The sequence below is a fragment of the Salmo salar genome, chromosome ssa16, assembly GCF_905237065.1.
Source record: "Salmo salar chromosome ssa16, Ssal_v3.1, whole genome shotgun sequence".
Lineage (NCBI taxonomy): Eukaryota > Metazoa > Chordata > Actinopteri > Salmoniformes > Salmonidae > Salmo > Salmo salar.
This window is the reverse complement of record NC_059457.1, coordinates 67,038,049-67,063,057: the sequence shown is the minus strand read 5'-3', so window position 1 is coordinate 67,063,057 and position 25,009 is coordinate 67,038,049. Positions and strand designations below refer to the sequence as shown.

The following is a 25,009-nucleotide window of genomic DNA, read 5'->3' as shown; positions in this document are numbered from 1 at the left end:
GTGCCACAGAACACACACACACACACACACACACACGGTGCTATTTTCTCTCACTACTAGCTTTGTCTCTTTCGAAACTGTGGGGCCCCATGGAGTGTTTCCAGGGAGATGAGATTAAATAAGAATAAAACAGACTGTGTGTACCTTTTTAAAATAAGGCTGATGGAAATGGGAGAAGACATCAGATTCTTTGGTTGCTATGTCAACCAAAAATACAAAACAAGCTATGCTGCTACTTGGGCATTGACATGTCATCTATAGATTTAGGAGACTCTGAATTGATCAAATACATTCAATAGCCTGTTTATGAAGTGCTATTTTAAAGAAATCAAGTGATTGTTTTGCTATACAGAGGTACTCAAAGTGGTGCATTTATTTGATTTGGAACAATATCCGGTGATACATTCCTTTTTCCTGTATCAGATCTCTGACATAGAGAGCTTGTGACCCAAGTAGGAGGTTGAATATGCAGGCCATGTCGAGGAGAGAAAAACCAACATTTTCAACACACAATAGTACACAAATGACACTCTTTATAGAGGCGGTTTAGTGGTCTGGTGGTCTCAACAGTAGCCAACGCACTGAGATGAATAAACGGATTAAAAGAAACATATTTTTCTTTCAGCCACAAGGTGTCCCCATTTCACGCCTCACAATTCCACCTTCATGCGTCGACAGGTTGAGCAAATGCATTGTGGGAAGCAGAAATCTATGACGTCCTCTTCTCTCTGTTTTCTGAACAGGTTTGGTTGGTGACAACCTAACACAGTATCAAAATGCATTCAATATTGGTGATTATATAGCTAAGAGATATAGATGTCTTTATTTTGAGGAGTCGGGTTGTGTGAACAATGGACGGAGACGGTAAGCATGCATTTCATAGTATGTCTAATAATGCCATAATTAATAAAGGTTGACGCATATCTACCCAAATCTTAACTAGCATTAACGTTAACATTATCGGTCTCATTATATCCATATCTACGTGCTATAACGAACTATATCTAATAGCTACATGAAGGCATATGTCACTGTCACTGATCAATGATTTGTAATTCAGTATTCATGCATTCATGCAAGTAGCTAGCCTACTTTTGTATTCTTGACTGCTCAGTAACGTTACTGTTTTCACTGCCTCTGCATGACGTAGCTACCCCCAGAGAAGAAAAAAAAAATCACAGAATTATAGCGACCATTTATCCAAGTAAGCTGCTAATGTAGTTATGTGCAATAAAATGCTAATAAGAACATAAAATAGGGCCCACTGTCTGCCCTGGACAAATGTCCAAACGGAAGCTAAAACTTGGACACAGTATCACAAGGTCTGTCTGGTGATCCGAATCCCAGGAATAACAATTTCATACATCTCATGGGCATTATTGGCAGCATAGTGTTTCATACAGTGTTGGGAATCAGAGACCTGACTTGGCTGGGTTCGCGGCCTCTTCAACCTCTGTCTGAGTGTGTCTTTTAGAGGGGTTGGGATAAAGCAGAAGTTTATCTCCATTGGACATGTGTGAAGGCTTTCATTAGACAATAAAAACAGGCATGTGTGAAGGCCTTCATTAGACAATAAAAACGGGCATGTGTGAAGACCGTCATTAGACAATAAAAACGGGCATGAGTGAAGACCTTCATTAGACAAAAACAAAATCTTATTTTGTCTCTCTGTCCAGGGGCCAGCAGTACTGGGGCCACTCCCTCAGAGGAGATGAATGGTACTGGGAACCTGATGGACTTCCTGGATGAGCCCTTCCCTGACGTCAGCACCTACGAGGACTTCCACACCATTGACTGGCTCCGGGAGAAGTCGCGCGACACAGATCGCCATAGGAAGGTGAGGGGAGCACACACACACACACACACACACACACACCAGCTCTACACTCTAAGCATTTCCTTCTTCATCCCCAGAGGATATAATTCTTCTTCTTCATCCTCTTCTTCTTCATAATCGTCATCACCGTAGAAAAAGTCTTGATGTCCACCTGATTTATCTTAACCTGACGATCCGTTGAACCTGCCGCTGATGGTTGATTGATGGTTGTTCCAGATCACCATCAAGAGTAAGGAGTCTTACTGGGAGCTGATTAAGAGTCTTCTGGATGCCTGGTCAGGATGGGTGGTGATGCTGCTCATAGGAATGCTCACAGGTAGGAACCGCAGAGGAATCCTGCAAAAAAGGTCTCTTGTGGTATGGCGCACGTGAGATTTGCTTCTGGGTGCCGGGATTCATACTGCACCCACGTGACATGACACGTGGCTCTCTAACAACCAATCAAAAGTCACACAGCCAGAGTTGTGAAATACCACGTCTGGACTGAATCCTTTTGATTAGGCTTTTGCGGTTCCCTTGCTTAGTGTGATCTGTGATCTCGTGCCGCGTGTCCCCCCGTGTAGGTACGCTGGCTGGAGTGATAGACCTGGCTGTGGACTGGATGACCGATCTGAAAGAAGGGGTGTGTCTGTCTGCGTTCTACTACAGCCATGAGCAGTGCTGCTGGACCTCCAACGAGACCACCTTCGACGACAGAGACAAGTGTCCGCAGTGGCAGAAGTGGGCCGAGCTGATGACCGGTCACTCTGAGGTCAGCAGATCTATAACCGTTAACCAGATGTCCTCTTGATTTAAAGCCGCAGTACTGAGTTTGTGTTTTAGTCCGCCGAACGGCAGCCGTCCCGTGGCTTGAGGAAATGTAACCTCTCTCGGTTTCTGAGGTTTAACTTGGTGTTTGTTGTGATAGAGGGTGGGATGATTGTGTATCAGGTCCTTAAACCCATACATTCCACCTGTTCTTGTTTCTCCAGGGTGCCGGGGCGTATGTGTTGAATTACTTCCTGTATGTGTTGTGGGCGCTGTTATTCTCTTTCCTGGCTGTGTCTCTAGTAAGGGTCTTTGCCCCCTACGCCTGTGGGTCAGGTATTCCTGAGGTGAGTGTTTTGAAATGGTAGCGTTCACTAATCGAAAATGACCGTGCTATAGTATTTGAAATACTACGTTTTCATTGGCTGAAAAGAGTGTGCATTCATTTCCGATAACTGCACAGTTGCAAAGGTTATCCCAATGAGGGGACGCTGTGTGTCGTCTTGTGTAGATCAAGACCATCCTGAGTGGGTTCATCATCCGGGGCTACCTGGGGAAGTGGACCCTGCTGATCAAGACGGTGACCCTGGTCCTGGCTGTGTCCTCCGGGCTCAGCTTGGGGAAGGAGGGACCCCTGGTCCACGTGGCCTGCTGCTGTGGTAACCTCTTCTGCTCCCTGTTCTCCAAATACAGCAAGAACGAGGGCAAGCGCAGAGAGGTACGGTAATAGCCCATTACGCTCCCATTTTTGCGGAAATGATACAATTTGGGGACATAAAACAATTTTAAAGTATTTAGTTGTAGTCTGTATGTAACGCGGCTTGTCTTTTGTGCAGGTGTTATCGGCTGCTGCTGCTGCTGGGGTGTCGGTGGCTTTTGGAGCTCCGATTGGAGGAGTTCTCTTCAGCCTGGAGGAGGTGTTGTATACTCAAGTCTATTTATAAATCGCCCGCTGCTGTGTCCATTCAATCAAATGTCATCTCACTTCCAGATATGTTACTGTTATTTTTGTTGTTGATCCATTGCCTTTGACATGCTAAGGTGTTTCAGTTGAACTGCCATCGCTATGTCATCTCTGTCCTCCTCAGGTGAGTTACTACTTCCCTCTGAAGACCCTGTGGCGCTCCTTCTTCGCTGCGTTGGTGGCGGCCTTCACCCTTCGCGCCATCAACCCGTTCGGCAACAGCAGGCTGGTCCTGTTCTACGTGGAGTACCACACCCCCTGGTACATGGCTGAGCTGGTCCCCTTCATTCTGCTGGGGGTGTTCGGGGGCCTCTGGGGAACCCTCTTCATCCGGGGGAACATCGCCTGGTGTAGGAGGAGGAAGACCACTCTGCTGGGGAAGTACCCAGTCCTAGAGGTAACTAAATGTGGCACCCTATTCCCTGGCCTATATAGGGCACTACTTTTGACCAGGGCCCATAGGGTAGTTCTTGCATTGATTTACTTGTTACTAGCACTGATTTAGCAGATAGGCCAAATCACAATCTTCTAAATAGCTTCTATCGTAGTTGAATGCACTAATTGTACTGTTGAAGTCGGAAGTTTACATGCACTTAGGTTGGAGTCATTAAAACTCGTTTTTCAACCACTCCACAAATTTCTTGTTAACAAACTATAGTTTTGGCAAGTCGGTTAGGACATCTACTTTGTCCATGACACAAGTCATTTTTCCAACAATTGTTTACAGACAGATTATTTCACTTATAATTCACTGTATCACAATTCCAGTGGGTCAGAAGTTTACATACACTAAGTTGACTGTGCCTTTAAACAGCTTGGAAAATTCCCGAAAAGTATGTCATGGCTTTAGAAGCTTCTGATAGGCGAATTGACATAATTTGAGTTAATTGGAGGTGTACCTGTGGATGTATTTCAAGGCCTACCTTCAAACTCAGTGCATCTTTGCTTGACATCATGGGAAAATCTAAAGAAATCAGCCAAGACCTCAGAAAATAATTGTAGACCTCCACAAGTCTGGTTCATCCTTGGGAGCAATTTCCAAATGCCTGAAGGTACAACGTTCATCTGTACAAACAATAGTACGCAAGTATAAACACCATGGGACCACGCAGCCGTCATACTGCTCAGGAAGGAGACTCATTCTGTCTCCTAGAGATGAACGTACTTTGGTGTGAAAAGTGCAAATCAATCCCAGAACAACAGCAAAGGACCTTGTGAGGATGCTGGAGGAAACAGGTACAAAAGTATCCATATCCACAGTAAAATGAGTCCTATATCGACATAACCTGAAAGGTCGCTCAGCAAGGAAGAAGCCACTGCTCCAAAACCACCATAAAAAAGCCAGACTGCGGTTTGCAACTGCACATGGGGACAAAGATCATACTTTTTTGAGAAACATTCTCTGGTCTGATGAAATAAAAATAGAACTGTTTGGCCATAATGACCAATGTTATGTTTGGAGGAAAAAGGGGGTGGCTTGTAAGCCGAAGAACACCATCCCAACCGTGAAGCATGGGGGTGGCAGCATCATGTTGTGGGGGTGCTTTGCTGCAGGAGGGACTGGTGCACTTCACAAAATAGATTGCATCATGAGGAATTAAAATTATGTGGATATATTGAAGCAACATCTCAAGACATCAGTCAGGAAGTTAAGGCTTGGTCGCAAATGGGTCTTCCAAATAGACAATGACCCCAAGCATACTTCCAAAGTTGTGGCAAAATGGCTTAAGGACAGCAAAGTCAAAGTATTGGAGTGGCCATCACAAAGCCTTGACCTCAATCCCATAGAATTCTTTCGGCTAAGGTGTATGTAAACCTCCGACTTCAACTGTGGCCAAGTTGGTAGAGCATGGTGTTTGCAACGCCAGCGTTGTGGGTTCGATTCCCACGGGGGGCCAGTACAAAAAAATAAATGCATGAAATGTATGCATTCACTACTGTAAGTCGCTCTGGATAAGAGCGTCTGCTAAATGACAAAAAAAAAATAAAAAAATGTAAAAATAAGAGCAACCGCTAAATTACTCAAATGTAAAGCCAGTTTCTGCTTCTTGCTTGCTTTTTGGGGTCTTTGCTGGTTTACTGTAAAGCACTTTGTGAGAACTGTATGTAAAAAGGGCTTCATTAATAAACGTGATTGATTTGATTAAGGTGATCGTGATAACGGGTATTACCGCAGTCCTGGCGTTCCCTAACCCGTACACGCGGCGCAGCACCAGCGAGCTCATCTCCGAGCTGTTCAATGACTGCGGTGCGCTGGAGTCCTCTCAGCTGTGTGACTACGTTAACAACCCCAACATGAGCCGTCCGGTGGACGACATCCCAGACCGCCCTGCTGGACCCGGGGTCTACAGCGCTCTGTGGCAGCTGGCCCTGGCTCTTATCTTTAAGATTGTAATAACTATCTTCACCTTCGGCATGAAGGTCAGTATGCTGTACGGCATGGCTAGATGGGGGTTATGATAGCTGACGTAAGCACTTATGAAATGTTACTGAACTGCTTATGAATGCATTATGTATGGGTTATGAAGTATGAAAATGTTAGGTCCTTTTATGTAGGTGCCCTTCAAATAAAGTGTTACCAAGTTTTGATCCGAGATATTGTGAGTAGGATAACCGTGCTCTTGGGTGATTGTTGTGTTCAGATCACATCTCAGCCATGTTGTTTTATGTCCTCTGTGTTGTGTTCAGATCACCTCTCAACCATGTTGTTTTATGTCCTCTGTGTTGTGTTCAGATCACCTCTCAACCATGTTGTTTTATGTCCTCTGTGTTGTGTTCAGATCACCTCTCAACCATGTTGTTTTATGTCCTCTGTGTTGTGTTCAGATCACCTCTCAACCATGTTGTTTTATGTCCTCTGTGTTGTGTTCAGATCACCTCTCAACCATGTTGTTTTATGTCCTCTGTGTTGTGTTCAGATCACATCTCAGCCATGTTGTTTTATGTCCTCTGTGTTGTGTTCAGATCACCTCTCAACCATGTTGTTTTATGTCCTCTGTGTTGTGTTCAGATCACCGCTCAACCATGTTGTTTTATGTCCTCTGTGTTGTGTTCAGATCACCTCTCAACCATGTTGTTTTATGTCCTCTGTGTTGTGTTCAGATCACCTCTCAACCATGTTGTTTTATGTCCTCTGTGTTGTGTTCAGATCACCTCTCAACCATGTTGTTTTATGTCCTCTGTGTTGTGTTCAGATCCCATCTGGGCTGTTTATTCCTAGCATGGCTGTGGGGGCCATCGCTGGGCGAATCGTGGGCATCGCTGTGGAGCAGATGGCCTACCATCACCACGACTGGATCATCTTTAAGAACTGGTGTCGTCCCGGAGCCGACTGTGTTACCCCAGGTCTCTACGCTATGGTGGGCGCTGCCGCATGTCTGGGTGAGTTCTCATCAGGGTTGTGTTCATTAGGCACCAAATGGAAGAGAACAAGTTTAAACGGGGAGGGATTACTCTATAAAATAAACACTCAGGTCACCGTTTGTTTTGTCGTTATAGGAGGCGTGACCCGGATGACCGTGTCCCTGGTAGTCATTATGTTTGAGCTGACCGGCGGTCTGGAGTACATCGTCCCCCTCATGGCCGCAGCCGTCACCAGTAAGTGGGTAGCGGACGCCTTTGGGAAGGAGGGTATCTACGAGTCCCACATCCAACTCAACGGCTACCCCTACCTGGACGTCAGGGACGAGTTCACGCACAGGTATTATGGGATACATATTAGGAACCTCACACCTCCCCTAGTCCAACCCTGCAGTAGTCAAGAGTCGCCCCTTCTCGAAGGGCTGGTTTTACCAGACACAAACTAAGCATAGTCCTGAACTAAAAATATATTTCAATGGAGATTCTCCATTGAGCATGCTTTTGCTTCCAGGAGTTGGATTAATCTGTGTCTGAGAAACAGCGCCTACGAATTCCCAATATGTGATCCGTACACAGGACCCTGGCCACGGATGTGATGCGTCCCAGGCGCAGTGAGCCCCCCCTGGCCGTGTTGACCCAGGACAGCACCACGGTGGAGGACGTGGAGACGCTCATCAAGGACACCGACTACAACGGCTTCCCTGTGGTCGTGTCCCGAGAGTCAGAGCGCCTCATCGGCTTCGTCCAGCGCAGGGAACTCACTGTGGCCATCAGTAAGACATTAACCCTGGCTCTCACGCACACATTTTAAATACTTTATTCAAATCCACAAATCACATTACGATCAAGAAGGATTCAAACATTTCGAAGGTCTTGGATGCGTAGACACTTAAGGGTACAAAAAGCACGTTCTCCATACAGCTAGGATGCCCATAACGGCTGAAAGAGAACAGCACCTTGCTAATTGCTTTGCTCAAGTCTTAGGCGGGCCTGCAATCTGAAGGCTGTGTACTGTAAGCCTACAGTATGCCACGTGGCCGAGGCTGCCCAATATCAGTGCTAGCGACATGCGCTCATATCCAAGGCTGTGCATGCATGATATGAGGGGCTTGTATTTAAGAAGCTTTTCAGCGAAGGCCCACTCCATCCAACATACAAATGAGCAACCCACTTCCAAAATGACCTCCTCTCTCTGGCCTCCCTCGACAACATCAGTATCTAGCCTCCTAATAAAGGTTCCTTTTAACAAAATAGTGGGACTGTTACATTAGGTTGTTTTCACCGTGAAATGACAGGCTAAATATTGCAATTTTGTTTGGAGGACGTGAATTGTAAGTTGTGATCAATAGCTACTGTAAGTCCCATATAAAGCCATCAGCATGTGTTTGAGCAATACTGTATTTAATGTGTCAGTTCATTATTATTTGTCGTGTCTGAGGAGCCACAGCTGATATTTCACCCTCTCTCTCCCTCCCTCTCAGAGACTGCCCGTCAGAAGCAGGACGGGGTGGTGAGCAGCTCTGTGGTCTACTTCACGGAGGACAACCCCCAGGTGGCCGAGGCCTGCGACCCCCAGCCCCTGAAGCTGCGGCGCATCCTGAACCTCAGCCCCTTCACCGTCACGGACCACACCCCCATGGAGACCGTGGTGGACATCTTCAGAAAGCTGGGCCTCCGACAGTGTCTGGTCACCAGAAGCGGGTAAGGCTGAGAGAGAGAGAGAGAGGGGGGTGTGTGTGAGGGGTGAGGGTTATGGGGGTGTAGTGATCCAAGCTGGACCTCCGACAGTGTCTGGTCACCAGAAGTGGGTGAGTCTGGCATTATTCAATTAACCAATCAAACATAGTCTTCGTCCACCAGATGAGTTTAGAATGTATTATGTTTTAGTCATCGAGCAGTTGCCCATGAGCGACATCCAGTCCAGGGCCCGGTTTCCTGATAGCGATGGAATTTAGGCTTACGACTGTTTTAACAACGGATCTTTCCTACAACGGCCCGAAAAATTTAACGAATACATTTCCCAAAACACCACCCAGATAGAACGTTCGCTCAATGCGTTGTTGATGCATGTGGCAATAATAATAGGATCGAAAGAAGGACAGCGCTGCTTTCGGATCAGCGTTCTCCCTTTCAAATCTGACCTTAACATTAGAATTATTCCACAACACTGACGACAGATCAGCTCCTATGAGATATTATCACCTATGGCTACAAATATTGAAGTGTCTAATTCTAATGCTTACCCTATAACAATGCACCAAATCAAGTGCAACTTTAGTAACGATGGCTTTGGGAAACAGCTCAGAGATTTAAGTATGCTCCTATGAAGGTTCTAACAATAAAGTCATTAGGCTCATTTTACTTTGGTGTTAGATTTATGAAGACTATAGACTATGTTTAATCATTCCGAGGTTTATTGGATGGTGGAAAGATTTGTATTTTGTTTTGCCCCCCCCCCAGGCGTCTGTTGGGCATCATCACGAAGAAGGATGTCCTCCGTCACATGGCCCAGATGATGAACCAGGACCCAGAATCCATCATGTTTAACTAGTTGCCCGAGAAGAAGAAGCTTTATTATCCCCAGGACCTCTCTGCCCCTCCCCTCCCTTAGACTGTAAATAGTCAAACGCTACTGTAACCTGTAATGAAGAAAAGTCACTTCTCAAATACAGGCCCCCAGTGTTTAGAATGTAGGGATGGAGCAAGAGGGGCATCAGGACTAAGATGGATAAATGCAACAACAACAAAAATGGAAGGATGGATAAAGAGGGGTGTAAGGACAAAGGAGGATAAATGAAGAGGGTGTGAGGACCAGGAAAGAGGGATCAAGCGGGAGGGGTTGGAGGAATAGGGGTGTGAGGACCAAGATGGAGAGATGAAGGAAGAGAGGTGTCAATCATGGCAAGGAGGGAAGCACCTTACGTCTGGGATGATGAGTTGTTTTAGTTTGATGTGCCGCTGACACCATATTTATGTTTTCAGCGACGCTTCAACGCCTACTGTAACTGACTTCAGTCTAAGTTGTCAGTGTTAAGTTGGTGGCCCTTAGAACCCATTGTTCCCAGGGTATATTTTACATGTTGATGTTACTTTGACATTTGCGGTTTCTCAAATGTTTCTCAATATTGAACTGTTATAACATAGTTTTAACACTGGTACTATATGTATTTGCTAGAAGACCGCGTATCATGTCAATTGATTTAGTTTATCCAGGGTATGTTTTTTTATTAATTTTTTGTACAATGTTTTTCTTGTTACTTCATAGTTCTCACTCCATGCTGTCCCTCACCAGTTTCATAGGTTTTGTTTGAATATGCCGAGGGAATGTGTTGTGGAAAATAACTGTGGAAATATTGAACATGCCTCACTTCGGTTCTGTTTGTTTTATTCTACGCTTGTCAGTCCAGACAAGAACCACTGTGGTCGTGTGGATTTAGCCACACTAGGTTCTCTTAGTCATTTCATACTGAAAGATAATTCCATTTTTATTCATATTTTTTTCAAATCCATCCATCCATTGTTACTACTGTATTGAGAAACTATCGATTTGTCATTATCTCAAGCAATTGAACACTACTGTAGTTGTTTATATTTGTTATTACTGTGGCTCAGTTGGCTCAGTTGGTAGAGCATGGTGTTTGCAACGCCAGGGTTGTGGGTTCGTTTCCCACGGGGGACCAGTACGGAGAAAAAAATGTATGAAATGTATGCACTCACTACTGTAAGTCGCTCTGGATAAGAGCGTCTGCTAAATGACTAAAATGTAAATGTAAAATAATATGAGCTGTTTAACATTACTGTAACTTGGACCTGGTACAGGAATGGATATTTGCACTTTTGTTGGTGTTTGTAAATAATGTCTAAGTGATGCACAATATACTATTTGCAATGTACGCAGTTCTGACATTAAATAAAAGGGACGTTGTGTCAACAAGAATTCGATTGTATTTATGTAATTGTATTATATAACATACATACAAAGTTTAAGACATAATTCAATTGTGGGAGGCATATGATACTCATCACATGCTAGTAATATCTTTGTCATATGTGATGTTGAAACACAAGGAACCCTGACGAAAATGAATAATTGAGGGTTGCTATAATAAACTCAGCAAAAAAAGAAACGTCCCTTTTTCAGGACCCTGTATTTCAAAGATAATTCCTAAAAATCCAAGTAACTTCACAGATCTTCATTGTAAAGGGTTTAAACACTGTTTCCCTTGTTCAATGAACCATAAACAATTAATGAACATGCACCTGTGGATCGGTCGTTAAGACACTAACAGCTTACAGACGGTAGGCAATTAAGGTCACAGTTAGGAAAACTTAGGACACTAAAGAGGCCTTTCTACTGACTCTGAAAAACACCAAAAGAAAGATTCCCAGGGCCCCTGCTCATCTGCGTGAACGCGCCTTGGGAATGCTGCAAGGAGGCATGAGGACTGCAAGTGTGGCCAGGGCAATAAATTGCAATGTCCGTACTGTGAGACACCTAAGACAGCGCTACAGGGAGACAGGACGGACAGCTGATCGTCCTCGCAGTGGCAGACCATGTGTAACAACACCTGCACAGGATCAGTACACCCAAACATCACACCTGCGGGACAGGTACAGGATGACAACAACTGCCCAGTTACACCAGGAACGCTCCATCAGTGCTCAGACCGTCCGCAATAGGCTGAGAGAGGCTGGACTGAGGGCTTGTAGCCCTGTTGTAAGGCAGGTCCTCACCAGACATCACCTGCGACGTCACCTATGGGCACAAACCCACGGTCGCTGGACCAGACAGGACTGGAAAAAAGTGCTCTTCACTGACGAGTTGCGGTTTTGTCTCACCAGGGGTGATGGTCGGATTCGCATTTATTGTTGAAGGAATGAGTGTTACACCGAGGCCTGCACTCTGGAGTGGGATCGATTTGGAGGTGGAGGGTCCATCATGGTCTGGGGTGGTGTGTCACAGCTTAATCGGACTGAGCTTGTTGTCATTGCAGGCAATCTCAACGCTGTGCGTTACAGGAAAGACATCCTCCTCCCTCATGTGGTACCCTTCCTGCAGGCTCATCCTGACATGACCCTCCAGCATGACAATGCCACCAGCCATACTGCTCGTTCTGTGCGTGATTTCCTGCAAGACAGGAATGTCAGTGTTCTGCCATGGCCAGCGAAGAGCCCGGATCTCAATCCCATTGAGCACATCTGGGACCTGTTGGATCGGAGTGCGAGGGCTAGGGCCATTCCCCCCAGACATGTCCGGGAACTTGCAGGTGCCTTGGTGGAAGAGTGGGGTAACATCTCACAGCAAGAACTGGCAAATCTGGTGCAGTCCATGAGGAGGAGATGCACTGCAGTACTTAATGCAGCTGGTGGCCACACCAGATACTGACTGTTACTTTTGATTTTGACCCCCCCCCCCTTTATTCAGGGACACATTATTCAATTTCTGTTAGTCACATGTCTGTGGAACTTGTTCAGTTTATGTCTCAGTTGTTGAATCTTGTTATGTTCATACAAATATTTACACATGTTAAGTTTGCTGAAAATAAACGCAGTTGACAGTGAGAGGACGTTTCTTTTTTGCTGAGTTTATTATTTAGAGGTTCTACTGACAAACAGGTCATAGTCACATTTAAAAAAAAAAAAAGGAGGACCAAGTTCTAAGATCAGGTCATCCCATAATAGCCTGCGTTTGACACCTGCGCTGTTTTAAAATTCAAATAGGGTTATTTACACATAGTGTTTAATTATAAAATAAGACTGTGAAACTATTTGAGATACAACACAACACACTGTACAAACTCTTAATTGTCAATGTTACTGTTTTACAATAAAATATTTGAAAGTGAGAGTGAGCTTTCAGTAATAGACAGCAGAGGACACTGTTGGCGTGCAAACAAGCTACAAATGTATGACATTCATTGGAAATTATTACTGTAAACAATGTAACCAAATAGCTACTGTAGCTAGCAGAACCTTTTTTAATTAACTGTTGCTAGCTAGATGATATCATCACACAATGGATCGAGCTAGCTAGCAAGCTACATAACGTTTGCTGTGAGTACTGTACTTGGCTCCACGCATACAGTACGCGCGGGTTCATCGTCTGCTACTAGCTATAATACTACTGCTGGAAGTCCAGTGTCCTGGCTCTTGATTTTTTCAGAACGAATCTGAACTGAGACGAGCGGCTGGATGCAGATTACTGGTAATTGGCTAACTAGCTAGTTAATAATCCCTTGATACATTAGTGACAGGAATTGCTTAATTGTAGTCTAAATTAATTGACCGCTGATATTTGATAGCATTAATTTCAGTGTTTGTTGGTAGCTGCTAGAGACAGTTAGCCAACGGAAGCTAGCTAGCTAGCTGGCTAGCTGGAGGAGACAGTGAGGACATGCTAGCTAGCGGCTAGCTTCATCTAGCTAGCTAACGTTGGCTACGTTTGCGCTCCTTGATTCAGCGTTGATTTATAACTTTAGCTGCATTTAATCAAATGTTAGCTAGCTAACTATTTAACACTAATGTTTTAACTAGCTAGATAGTTATGTGTCTGTATAGCAAATCATTCGTAATATTTCAAGTTAGCTAGCTAGTTATCCATTTTGTTTAGCACAAAAGCTACCTAGCTAGCTATCTCATTTACTAAGCTAGCATGGCTAAACCAATAACACTAGCTAGCAACTTTCACAACATGTGAAGTAGCTAGCTAAGTAGTTCGGTAACTAACGGTAGCTAAGTAAATTCTGTATCAATGCTTCAATAAAAATGGGGCTTTATTGCTGTGTAACGTTAGTGTGTAATTCTCAGTTCAGTAGTCCACCTAAATACTATTGTTATTAACTAGCTACTCATTGTTACACTGACTGTAATTACACTGCTGCTTAGTGTATTACAATGAGGTCTATTGTTTGGAGTACTTGTTATAATAATTCTGTATCCCCTTTGGATTTTAGGTCTACAGGAAAGCGAAGAATTACTGAAGAATGAAGTACAATCATTTCAGCAATCCTCTTCTTCATCCTCAGTCCTCTTGTACACAACCGATCATATTTGTAGTTTGATCTGGAACACGAGTGACCTAAAACCTCTGGACAGTTCCTGACTGGACTCTGTTATCTCTGCATTCTCGACTTCCCCGTGATTTCATCTCCACGGCATATCCTTGAAATAAAGGGTAACATTTTTGGGATAAACATTACACACTTTCTGGGATATAGGAAAGTGTGTAATATATCTGGGATATAGGCCTACACTACACCTGAGATCTTCTCTGTGAGCAGACTAGGCCTATACATTTTTCCTTGTCTCGTGATATTGTGGGGTTATACCTTTGGTGAGACACTATGGAGTGGAATATGGAGTACTGTATGGAGCAGGTTATGCAGAAGGACCTGGGTAGGAGACTACAGGTGGGCCAGGACATCATAGACTCCATCCTGGACAAGGACAAGTCCCAGGACCTGGAGCAGGACCAGACCATGCTGGACAGAATGGTGGATGGTGTCGCTACCAACTGGGTCAACTCTAGCAATTTCAAGGTATGGGATACCATGGGATGGCACTGTCACAGGCAGCCAAAACCTTGCCGCTATAACCATAAGGTGAAAGTGACTGGTGTTACACAAGTGTAGCAAAGAATCTGTCATTCACTGGGACATAATTCAGCAAGGGTGTGTGAGACTGTCACCTGGGGGGAGAATATAACCTACAGGCCCAGTGGCTTCAAACTTCACACACAGACTTGTTGTGCACAATATTAGGTGAATTGCTTTATAGGCCTACTTCATGTCAGTGATGAGCTGACCAGTGGGTTAGCTCCTGATGACCGTTGATGGCAGCTCAGTACTATGGGGCTTTTAATAGCTGGCTGTCATAAAGAACAGTGCAGAATGAGGTGGATGGACTCTAAACCACTTGGTGTCTGTGATCCCTGTGTATCCTAGTACTCTGCTAATTTGAAGGTCTTCTTGACCCCCAGATCCCACCAGAGTAGATCTCACCTTGTCAGTCCTAGATAAGATGTGATTGGGATTCATCAGATGTAGCCTAAGCCTAGCTAGCCTACATGTCCAGCAAACCAAAACATTACATCACCCACCCATTCTTTCACTGTTAGGTCTTCAGCCTCAGCACAGGCACAAACACAAGATGAAGGCTGAGCGGTAAGGAATTCATTCTTCACCAAGGGGACGGTTATCTGTTTGGTGACCTGGAATCCTTTGTGTTTGATCTGTATCCACTAGAGACGGTATCCCCCTAGGGACATTTGTCCTGCAAACTCTAGCTAACTACACAATCACTGCACTGCTGAAAGGCTATAGTATAATATGGGACCCTAATGTTATCAGCAGAGCAGACAGTTCGGCCCAGCTATTCAAACTCCACAAATGTCCAGCCAGACTGTCAGGGGTCAGAGTCTCGAACTGCTTCTTCCATGTAAACATTGAGGTGGCGGAGCGGGACACTATCAACAGTAACGCAGCTTGTTTTTGTCAAGCTCTGATGTTGAGCAATCTCGACTGAGCTCAAGCAAGGGGTTCGCTGCTTTGATTTGTCTGTGCTTTCAGGCTGGAGCTGACCTCTGAACTCTGTGTGTGATGAAGGGAGAAGCTGCCACACACACAACTCTGCTGCCACACACACACACGCACTCACACGCATAGAAAACAGCTTACCTCTCTCGCAGCGAATCAGAACGCTGCACCCTGTGCTGCTCTAGAAACGGTGTTCCCTCCAATCAGAGTGATTACTCCGAGAGAACAGTACAGTAATGGGGACATGGACTCCCACGGCGATAGTGGTGAGCTTATTTTACAAACTCTCATTAGGCTACCCCAGATGAGACCCAGTTTGTCTAGTGTCTATCTACCTGGGTTGGCCCCCACAAGTAGAGGGGAGGAGAATGCCACATATGAATGGCTAAGAATCAATGAATGGGCTAAACCCTTACGTGAAGAAGGATCAGGGTTTAGTTGATTTTTCTCTTTTTGCTTACTTCTGTCATTGCCCTACTAGTAAAGACCACTTAGTTTTTACTATCAGCGCCGGAAGTGCTGTGTTTTTGTTTCAGCATCAGATGGGAGTAGGTTGAAAGCTGTTGATGAAGAAGGAAAGGAAGGCAGGCCTAGTCAAACACTGCAGGACTTTCAGAGGGAGGGGGCACTGCAGCAGGCTCACAGCTCTACACAGCTGTTGACGGACAACCTGTTCTGAAATGGTGTGTTTTTGTGTTCTGTCACTTCTGAATAGTCTTCAGCACCTTTTTTTTTACGTCAATTAAAGCTATTTACACATACACATTTTTGATATGCAGCAGTTGTGAATTTGTAGTTACAACCAGCAATAATGTTGTATGTGCAATGTGAACTTATCCACTAGGGGACATTAGACAGCAGGAAACTGTTGAGAAATGGTTCTCTTTCTACAAATATAAACCCTGAGGTTCCAAAAATTGCACCATAGCCCAAGCAAGAAGCTCAGGTGATGCGAAGGTGTTGATTATGGTGTTAGCAGGGATACTCTCACTACACGTTCATTGAGTGTCCCATACCACCCCAAGACAAGGAAAGATACCTTTCTTAGTGCCAGCCAAGACCTAATCAAATCTCAAAGTGGTTTCTGACATGGTTAATATTTTATTTTCTACTGTAGTCCTACAGCAGCATCAGTAGATTGTTACAATATATATGATTTGTGTTTGAGGGCTTCCTTTGCTTTTAAATATTTAATAAAGAGAACAAAAGCAAGATTTTTCACATTACCCACAATCCTTTGCAACAGAACTTGTATTTCAAATGATTCTTTTTTATGTTATGCATTCTTTCTCAAAATGTCTAACATTTATGCTTTTGTTGAATAGCCTATGTTATTTAGATAAAAATGTTAGTATTTACATTTTTTATTTTGATCTTCATTCTTAGGTGGCTTTGTTGGGAATGGACATACTGACAGCTTTAGTAACAAGACTACAGGAACGGTTTAGGACACAGATTGGAACTGGTAAGCTATCCCTGGCAATTGTATGCATTACAACACATTTTTATGATTCATGGTTTTCTTGAGTCAAAATCAAATCAAATGTTATTGGTCACATACACATGGTTAGCAGATGTTAATGCAAGTGTAGCGAAATGCTTGTGTCCTTGTCACCTTGAGTTGTTGTCACATAATTCATGTCTTTGTCCTTGCCTTCTCCCTCCCGTTAGTTTTGCCGAGTTTGATAGATCGACTAGGCGACTCAAAGGACCAAGTCAGAGACCAGGACCAAGCTCTCCTGCTAAAGATCATGGACCAAGCTGCTAACCCACAGGTAATGTCAGCACGCACTGTAGACTCACCTACGTGTTAGTATAGAAAATAAACCGTTTCATTAGAAAAAAACGGACTATAATAAATGTTTTTATTTGTATTTATTTGCAGTATGTATGGGACCGAATGTTAGGAGGATTCAAACACAAGAACAACAGGACCAGGGAGAGTGTCTGCATTTGCCTTATCGCCACGTTAAATGTGTAAGTTCATAATAGCCAGGAATGGTTTAAACTTACTATTTCATCTGTTTTGTCTTACACATTCTTTGTGTGCTTAAAAAAATAAATGTTCTTCTCCTTACAGATATGGAGCTCAAGGCTTGACCCTCAGCAAAATTGTCCCCCACATATGTAATCTTTTAGGAGACCCTACAAGCCAGGTATAGTTATATTATTTTAGACTATTAAATTATACTGAACAAAAATATAAACAGAACAATTTTAACGATTTTACTGAGTTACAGTTCATGTAAGGAAATCAGTCAATTGAAATAAATTCATTAGGCCCTAATCTATGTATTTCACATGACTGGGCAGGGGTGCAGCCATGGGTGGGCCTGGGAGGCAATAGGCTCACCCACTTGGGAGCCAGGCCCAGCCAATCAGAATGAGTTTTTCCCCACAAAAGGGCTTTATTACTGACAGAAATACTCCTCAGTTTCATCAGCTGTCCTGGTGGCTGGTCTCAGACGATTCCGCAGGTGAAGAAGCCGGATATGGAGTTCCTGGGCTGGTGTGGTTACACGTGGTCTGCGGTTGTGAGGCCGGTTGGACGTACTGCTAAATTCTCTAAAATGATGTTTGAGGCGGCTTATGGTAGAGAAATTGACATTTTAATTCTCAGGCAACAGCTCTGGTGGACATTCCTGCAGTCAGCATGCCAATTGCACGCCTCCCTAAAAACTTGAGACATCTGTGGCATTGTGTTGTGTGACAAAAGTGCACATTTTAGCGTGTCTTTTTATTAACAGGGATGTAAACAAATTTGTGCACACAATTTGAGAGAAATATGCTTTTTGTGCATTTGGAAAAATTCAGGGATATTTTATTTCAGCTCATGGGACCAACACTTTACATGTTGCGTTTATATTTTTGTTTAGTATACATTGTGGTGTTAAACTGGATTTTGGCTTTGACAACAGCATTATTGGTGTTTCAGAACTCTCTGGTGGTTGACCAACAGTGTTACAGATTCCATGTGAGCTCATCAGACTTCAGTAGTTTCCTGATATCTCGTCTGTTTATTCCTTGCAATTAGCCTGTTTTGTAGACTTTTTCAAAAGGCTTTGCTCTGTCTTTCGGTTATCGCGCACTTCAACAGCATTTCCCACCTCCTGTCGGGAACAGGAAGCTGTGTCCATGGACCTCTCTTCCTGTACTGATATAGTGCCAGCCATCTTTTATCATTGTCAGTTTCCTATGCACAACTATATTGACTATTACAGTCAATAAGAGAGGATTTCTGTCTTTTTTACATCTCATTTTATGTTCAATCCAGACAAATGATTATGTTCCCAGAGTTGAGCGGTTAGTGTGCAGACAGATGCGTGAAGCCGTGTGAAATGTCTCCTGTTTTATTTCCCGACACACAGGTGCGAGACGGGGCCATGAACTGTCTTGTTGAAATCTACAGACACGTCGGGGAGAGGGTGCGGATGGACCTGGGGAAAAAAGGACTACCACAGTCAAGGTACCTTCATCCTCTGTTGTGTTTCTGATACCAAGGCTTTCTGTTGGAAGTGCAGTCACCATGACCCAGTTCTCTGGTATCACCAGGGAGCCCGACTGTCTGCTTTTAGGCTTACGCCTCGTCATAAATGTATGATGATGCCTTTAAAACAATATACTGTCTTTTTGTCTTTCCAGGTTGAATGTCATCTTCAGTAAATTTGATGAAGTACAAAGATCGGGGAACATGATCCTGTCCCCTGTCTCAGGTAAGCGCAGTACTTCCTTTGCTCCCACTGTTGTACTTTCCCTCTATCCAACAACACACGGAAACATTCATCCCTTTCCATTGAGCTTTGCTATATTGAAACGTTCTGGTGTAGTGCAAGCAGTGCACCGGGATTATGACTATGCTTATGGAGTTGATGGGGATCTCATATCCAATCTGGGCCCATATCAATAAAGCATCTCCGAGTATGATTGCTGATCTAGGATCAGTTTTGGCTTTTAGATCACAATGCATCAAATTATACACAGCTGCTATCTTTTCCTGCCCAGCACGAAATGCAACTTGTCGTGTATTTGAGGTTTAAAAAGGCTTCTAAAGTCGGTCATCATCCCCTACAAACATGTCTATTAAAGATAATGCACATAGTAATTCACATTTCCTGTTGCTGCAGGATTATTTTCCTGCTGTGAGAAACTGGTCAAATTAAGATAAGACGTATGTACAGGTGGGGACCTGATCCTAGATCACGACTCCTACTCTGAGACGCTTTGTGGATACAGACCCTGGGTTCAGATCACTCAGACCCTGGGTTCAGATCACTCAGACCCTGGGTTCAGATCACTCAGACCCTGGGTTCAGATCACTCAGACCCTGGGTTCAGATCACTCAGACCCTGGGTTCAGATCACTCAGACCCTGGGTTCAGATCACTCAGAGCCTGGGTTCAGATCACTCAGACCCTGGGTTCAGATCACTCAGACCCTGGGTTCAGATCACTCAGACCCTGGGTTCAGATCACTCAGACCCTGGGTTCAGATCACTCAGACCCTGGGTTCAGATCACTCAGACCCTGGGTTCAGATCACTCAGACCCTGGGTTCAGATCACTCAGACCCTGGGTTCAGATCACTCAGACCCTGGGTTCAGATCACTCAGACCCTGGGTTCAGATCACTCAGACCCTGGGTTCAGATCACTCAGACCCTGGGTTCAGATCACTCAGACCCTGGGTTCAGATCACTCAGACCCTGGGTTCAGATCACTCAGACCCTGGGTTCAGATCACTCAGAGCCTGGGTTCAGATCACTCAGACCCTGGGTTCAGATCACTCAGACCCTGGGTTCAGATCACTCAGACCCTGGGTTCAGATCACTCAGACCCTGGGTTCAGATCACTCAGACCCTGGGTTCAGATCACTCAGACCCTGGGTTCAGATCACTCAGAGCCTGGGTTCAGATCACTCAGAGCTGGACAGAAAACCAACAACAGAGAAACCAGTTCTGTGTCCAGGCTCTTCCAGAAGAGAACAGTTAGTATGCATTGAGCAGTCTCTCTGCAGAAATGCAGTGCTGCAGGCAGGGGGTCAGATTCTCCTTTCAGCTGCTCTCTATTGGACATGTTCTTGGTATTCTGTGCACAGAGTAGGGCCTTGCCCTGAGGCAGCAGTATTGTGGCAGGACCGACTGATATCGGAGCTGTGTCTCTTTGTTGCTTCGGCCGTATCGTTTTCGTCTCCTCAGGCCTGTTAAGTCTGGGACATAAAGGGTCTAATTTCTGTGGTCACGAGGCTTCACTTTCATCACCAGAGTTCACCTTGTAGAGATTAGACTAGAGCTGCTGTAATCTCTGCTTTCATTTAGCAGGCTGAACGACTTCATATCAAACCTGAGCAAATTGGCCAAAGCAAGGTGTCATGCTGGTTCTTTTATGGTAATGCCTCATTGACGTCATCGACCGACATCTCATTGGCGTTTTCTAGTCACCTATTGGGCCAAAGAAAGGGGAAAAACCTTTGCTGTCAACACAGTTTTTTTCCCCCCCTGTGCGGCTCGAAGGTTAACCAGGCATAAAGGCAATGCCTTGGCCTTGCCTCTTTACCACACCAGATACTTCAAAGGGCTGCCTCTCCTATGCAGCTGACAGCTCATGAATGTCAACTGTCCAGGCAAGTGGAAAGAACCTCGCTCTCTGCCCAGGAATCCTGTGTCCTATTCATTTGGTACCAACCCGATTGAAACGGGGAGGTATTACTTCTGAATTTGTCCAATGAGAAACACTCGAGATTCTTTTTTTTTTTTTTATGGCGTGCACTAATTAATACTGGATTTGAATCCGGGCTAGCGAAGGGAAGGGGAGAGACCGAGCCTAGGAAGAGGCAGCAACACAAGGGACTCTGCTGCAGGCTCTTATTTTGGAGAAGAGAGTGGTGTCGTTTTGTCGTCCGTGTGGTCACAAGACCTAGCTAGAGGGGAGGGGAAGGAGTAGCCTGGAGTAGCCTGGAGTACGGTAGGTAGACACAATAGAGCAGAGACAGACGGCAGTGTTTGTCCTTGTTGCTCACTGTTACTTAGCTCTGTTAGTGTGTGGAATCAACAGCCCTGCTATGACCACAGGAGAAGGTATGGATCTCTTTTCTCTCTACAAAGGCCTTTTATATCTACTGCGTGGGTAGATTAGCTATAGTCGTGTTTGCCTTGGGATTATTAGCCTATGTTATGACTATGCGTATGGTGTTTACCGGTGGCCTCCGTAGGTAAATGAAAGGAAGCGATGTTGGTGAGAACCGCAGGAGATTTCATACAGGATGTTTGTCTTTCTTTCATTTCTTATAAAGGAAATGGTTTGGGCTATTTATGTTAGTGTGTTTGACATTGTTGAAACATTATACTAAGAGGATGTTAGATACAAGGCAAATTAGGCCTGGCTCATATTCCTCCCCTTTGGAGAACTTGGACACGTGTCTTGGTCAGAAGAAAGAGAGGAGGACTGAATGTTACTTCTGTCTACTTCCTCAGCACTTCCTTGTTGCCAGTAGCCAGTCAATTAAGGTGCCCACTGTGCTCTGCGAATAGCCCTCTGCCCAGTGCACTTGGGACGCACAAATTATGAATTGGGGGCACTGAATGACTGGCATAGGTGCCACTGCTTTCTGTCTGTAGAGTTGAGTTACAGCTAGCTAGTGCTTTCATAGTATTTAGTATTTTTTTGTATTTTATTAGGCTCCAGGCAAACCTGCAGCTAATCGTCCTAGTGTCCACACAAAACATAAAACATGACATAATACAGAACATTATTAGACAATTACACTGAACTACAGAACTACATTAAACAACATATTACATAACATTAATAGACGGGTACAGAAGTAAATAAATTCAAATACATAAAAACATTACAATACATAGCATTAATGGACATGAAGTACATACATTTATATTAAGAATACACTCTTTCATATTGTTATGCCTTAGCAATCCATGCAATAATAAGGGCTACACTGCATTCATTCGTTTTGTTACAGTTTCTTACTGTTACAATTGCAGGTCCTGATCCTAATCTCTCAGAACCAGTTGTTCTGCAAACACTAGCGAGAATCTCACAACGGTAGGAACCACCCGTGTCCTTGGTTCTCCCGTTTTGAAGTCAATACTATTCATAATAATAATAATGTGATTCATAGATTCAACTGAATGCAATTGCACCGAATACGGCAATGGAAATGCTCCAATTCCTCCGGCTAAGGCTTCAACCACAGTTTTTACCCCAGCAACTGTGCCATTCAGCTCTTACATGAGCTACAGATGGAGTTTCCTCCCTGTTAAAGGCTACAATTGAATCCTTCACCTCAGCAACCGTGTTGGAGATTTCTCCAGCTAAACGTTCAATTGAATCCTTCACATTAGCTACATATGTGGACTTTTTAAGAGATCCATCCCTTCACTCTGTTCAATAAATTGAACAGAGTTGTCATTACCATCAGATGGGCTTCATCTACCTCATTCGCCTTGTCTAGTGCATAGAAATGAACTAAACCAAACATTTTCCGTCTTAGTCTACCACCCGTAAAGGCTTAGCTAGTGCGTGGCCTTTGGACTTATTCGTCAAATTAACAAAGTCCCCCTGATTTTGAGTTTCCTCCTGTTCTCATAAACTGGTTTTGCATGTCTATTTTCATTTCCGCACCACACTCACACCCAGTAGCATCCACCAGCCACACACACAATAAGAATACACTTTCGTAAAACTTTGCTCTACTGACTAACATCAATAAGCTGACCAGACTATCATATCATTTGGAGCAGTACATTCTTACTCTACCGAGGTCTTGCTTACAAATGCTTTCTCTGAGCGTGCACTCTTATCTTGATACCAAGGACACATCCTAGCTTTAACTTTGATCCAAATGTGCTTGCGAGGGAGATGCTACAGCTATTTAGGTCAGAGGCGCTGTGGACTGCTGTTTTATTTGTTTAAAAAAAGCGACTTTGTCTGCTTGCTTCAGTGATTTGTTAGAGCGTTGGACTAGTAACCGAAAGGTTGCAAGTTCGAATCCCCGAGCTGACAAGGTACAAATCTGTCGTTCTGCCTCTGAACAAGGCAGTTAACCCACTGTTCCTAGGCCGTCATTGAAAATAAGAATTTGTTCTTAACTGACTTGCCTAGTTAAATAAAGGTAAACATTATTTTTTTTTAAATGGCAGGGAGTTGCATGCTACAGTATCATGGCTCCTATATATTAGGGTGCATTGCCTTGAATTCGTTTTGGGCTTTAGGGACTAAGAAGATACTTTTAGTCGCTTGCCTTGTGGAGTATGAATGTCTGTCAGAGCTGTGTGTTAGTTGATTGAATAGACAGTTTGGAGTAGCAAAAACAAGAAGTGATGCAGACAATTTTCTTCTCTACTTTGAGCCAGGAAAGGTCAACATGCTGTTGACATTAGCGCTCTTGGAACATTGCGTGCTGCTTTGTTTTGGGCCAGCTGTAGCTTTAGTCGGTCTTTCTTTGCCGCACCTGACCATATTACCGGGCAGAAGTCAAAATACCATCAATTCGAGCCTGTAGGACTTGTTTGATCAGTTGTGGTAACCTAGTCCTGACAGTTTACAGTCTAAGGTGACACCAAGAAGTTTTGTTTTCTCAACTTGTTCTATAGCCACATCTTTCATAACCAGATCCAGCCTCGGTCTACAGCAGGCATCTCCGACAGGATGATCTCCAGGCCACCGATGAGTAGCTGGCCAAACAATTCTGAAAGTACATGCAATTTTCATGTGTTCCACTGCAACCTGTCATTTAACAAATCTCGCAAGTATCAGACAGCGCAAGCTCCCAGCTACTATCTAATCAACGCAACATTGACATTTATCCCACCCGTGGTTAGCCACTGTTGGCTTAAAAATTGAAACTTAACACAATATCGGCCAATTAAGGTCCAGCAATATTGCCCATCTGTCTGTGTGGTGCATTTGTCTATCACTTCGTGTGTAGCCAGTTGGTGTGATGACCGTCTTGTGGGTTGACAGAAATGCTTTCCCCAAAACCATCTCAATTAAATCTTATATGCAAAGTAGGCTTACCTGGCAGGAGTATATCACGAGGAACTATATCATTTGTATTTATTATTTGTTATTTTCAAACTTTTACATGAAATGAAAAGCAGCAGTGCAGAACCATCACTAGACTGGCACATGTCACTCGCTAGATGTGCAATTAAAGGGGAAATATGTTTGTTTTCTTCCAGACCTAAAAAAAAAAATTGCCTTCTGATGTGATTAAACCAATGACATTGACTCAGAACATCCAATTCCATTGTTTCTCTATGAACACTTTTGAGGGTGAAAAACAAAAAAAAATCTAAAACCAGGAAGGAACCATTTTATAGAGCCCCCCCTTAAGAGTGGTTTATTAACCATTATTTTACCAGGTATATTGTCAGAAAACAGTCCGCTACTTTCTCTTGTAGAGTAAGGAATGGGGAAGAGTTGCAGGGCAGAGGAAAAGAGAAGAATGTTCCTATTTGAAAGCCAGAAACGTTTTTGTAGCTCGTGATGTTTCATATTTTTCAAGTGGCTCTCATGTTAGAAAAGGTGTGGAGACCCCTGATCTAGAGCTTAAG

At 44.0% G+C, this 25,009-nt stretch overlaps 2 protein-coding genes and 1 non-coding gene across 25 annotated transcripts in view; 2 read left to right on the top strand and 1 right to left on the bottom strand.

The window, feature by feature from the left end:
* The first annotated feature begins 684 nt into the window (after positions 1–684).
* LOC106574258 (H(+)/Cl(-) exchange transporter 4) lies at positions 685–10,845 on the top strand. The gene is made up of 14 exons (XM_045697602.1): positions 685–864; positions 1,677–1,837; positions 2,054–2,153; positions 2,401–2,588; positions 2,809–2,931; positions 3,096–3,302; positions 3,421–3,501; positions 3,673–3,945; positions 5,697–5,969; positions 6,743–6,929; positions 7,047–7,248; positions 7,485–7,681; positions 8,390–8,609; positions 9,369–10,845. The coding sequence occupies exons 1-14, from the start codon at positions 852–854 to the stop codon at positions 9,457–9,459; spliced, it is 2,316 nt and encodes a 771-aa protein (XP_045553558.1). The 5' UTR covers positions 685–851; the 3' UTR covers positions 9,460–10,845.
* A 1,934-nt stretch (positions 10,846–12,779) lies between these two features.
* The window catches only part of LOC106574260 (CLIP-associating protein 1-B), a 41,671-nt gene continuing 29,441 nt past the window's right edge, over positions 12,780–25,009 (top strand). For 9 of the 23 annotated variants that reach the window (XM_014150032.2, XM_045697600.1, XM_014150040.2 and 6 more), the window contains exons 1-8: positions 12,782–13,113; positions 13,862–14,446; positions 16,829–16,907; positions 17,114–17,217; positions 17,328–17,419; positions 17,523–17,598; positions 18,811–18,908; positions 19,085–19,155. In XM_014150032.2, the coding sequence (XP_014005507.1) occupies positions 14,252–14,446; positions 16,829–16,907; positions 17,114–17,217; positions 17,328–17,419; positions 17,523–17,598; positions 18,811–18,908; positions 19,085–19,155 (715 nt within the window). In that variant the 5' untranslated portion in view covers positions 12,782–13,113; positions 13,862–14,251. The other 14 variants (XM_014150025.2, XM_014150030.2, XM_014150028.2 and 11 more) reach the window with 6 other exon arrangements.
* On the bottom strand, positions 16,349–16,478 carry LOC123727951 (U4atac minor spliceosomal RNA). The gene has a single exon (XR_006759913.1). It is a non-coding gene; the product is annotated as a U4atac minor spliceosomal RNA (small nuclear RNA).

Bases quoted from the DNA above. Each gene is read 5' to 3' on its own strand.
- LOC106574258 (XM_045697602.1), top strand. The intron at 3,303-3,420 runs GTACGGTAATAG...TCTTTTGTGCAG, and splicing joins ACGAGGGCAAGCGCAGAGAG to GTGTTATCGGCTGCTGCTGC. The intron at 5,970-6,742 runs GTCAGTATGCTG...TGTTGTGTTCAG, and splicing joins TCTTCACCTTCGGCATGAAG to ATCCCATCTGGGCTGTTTAT.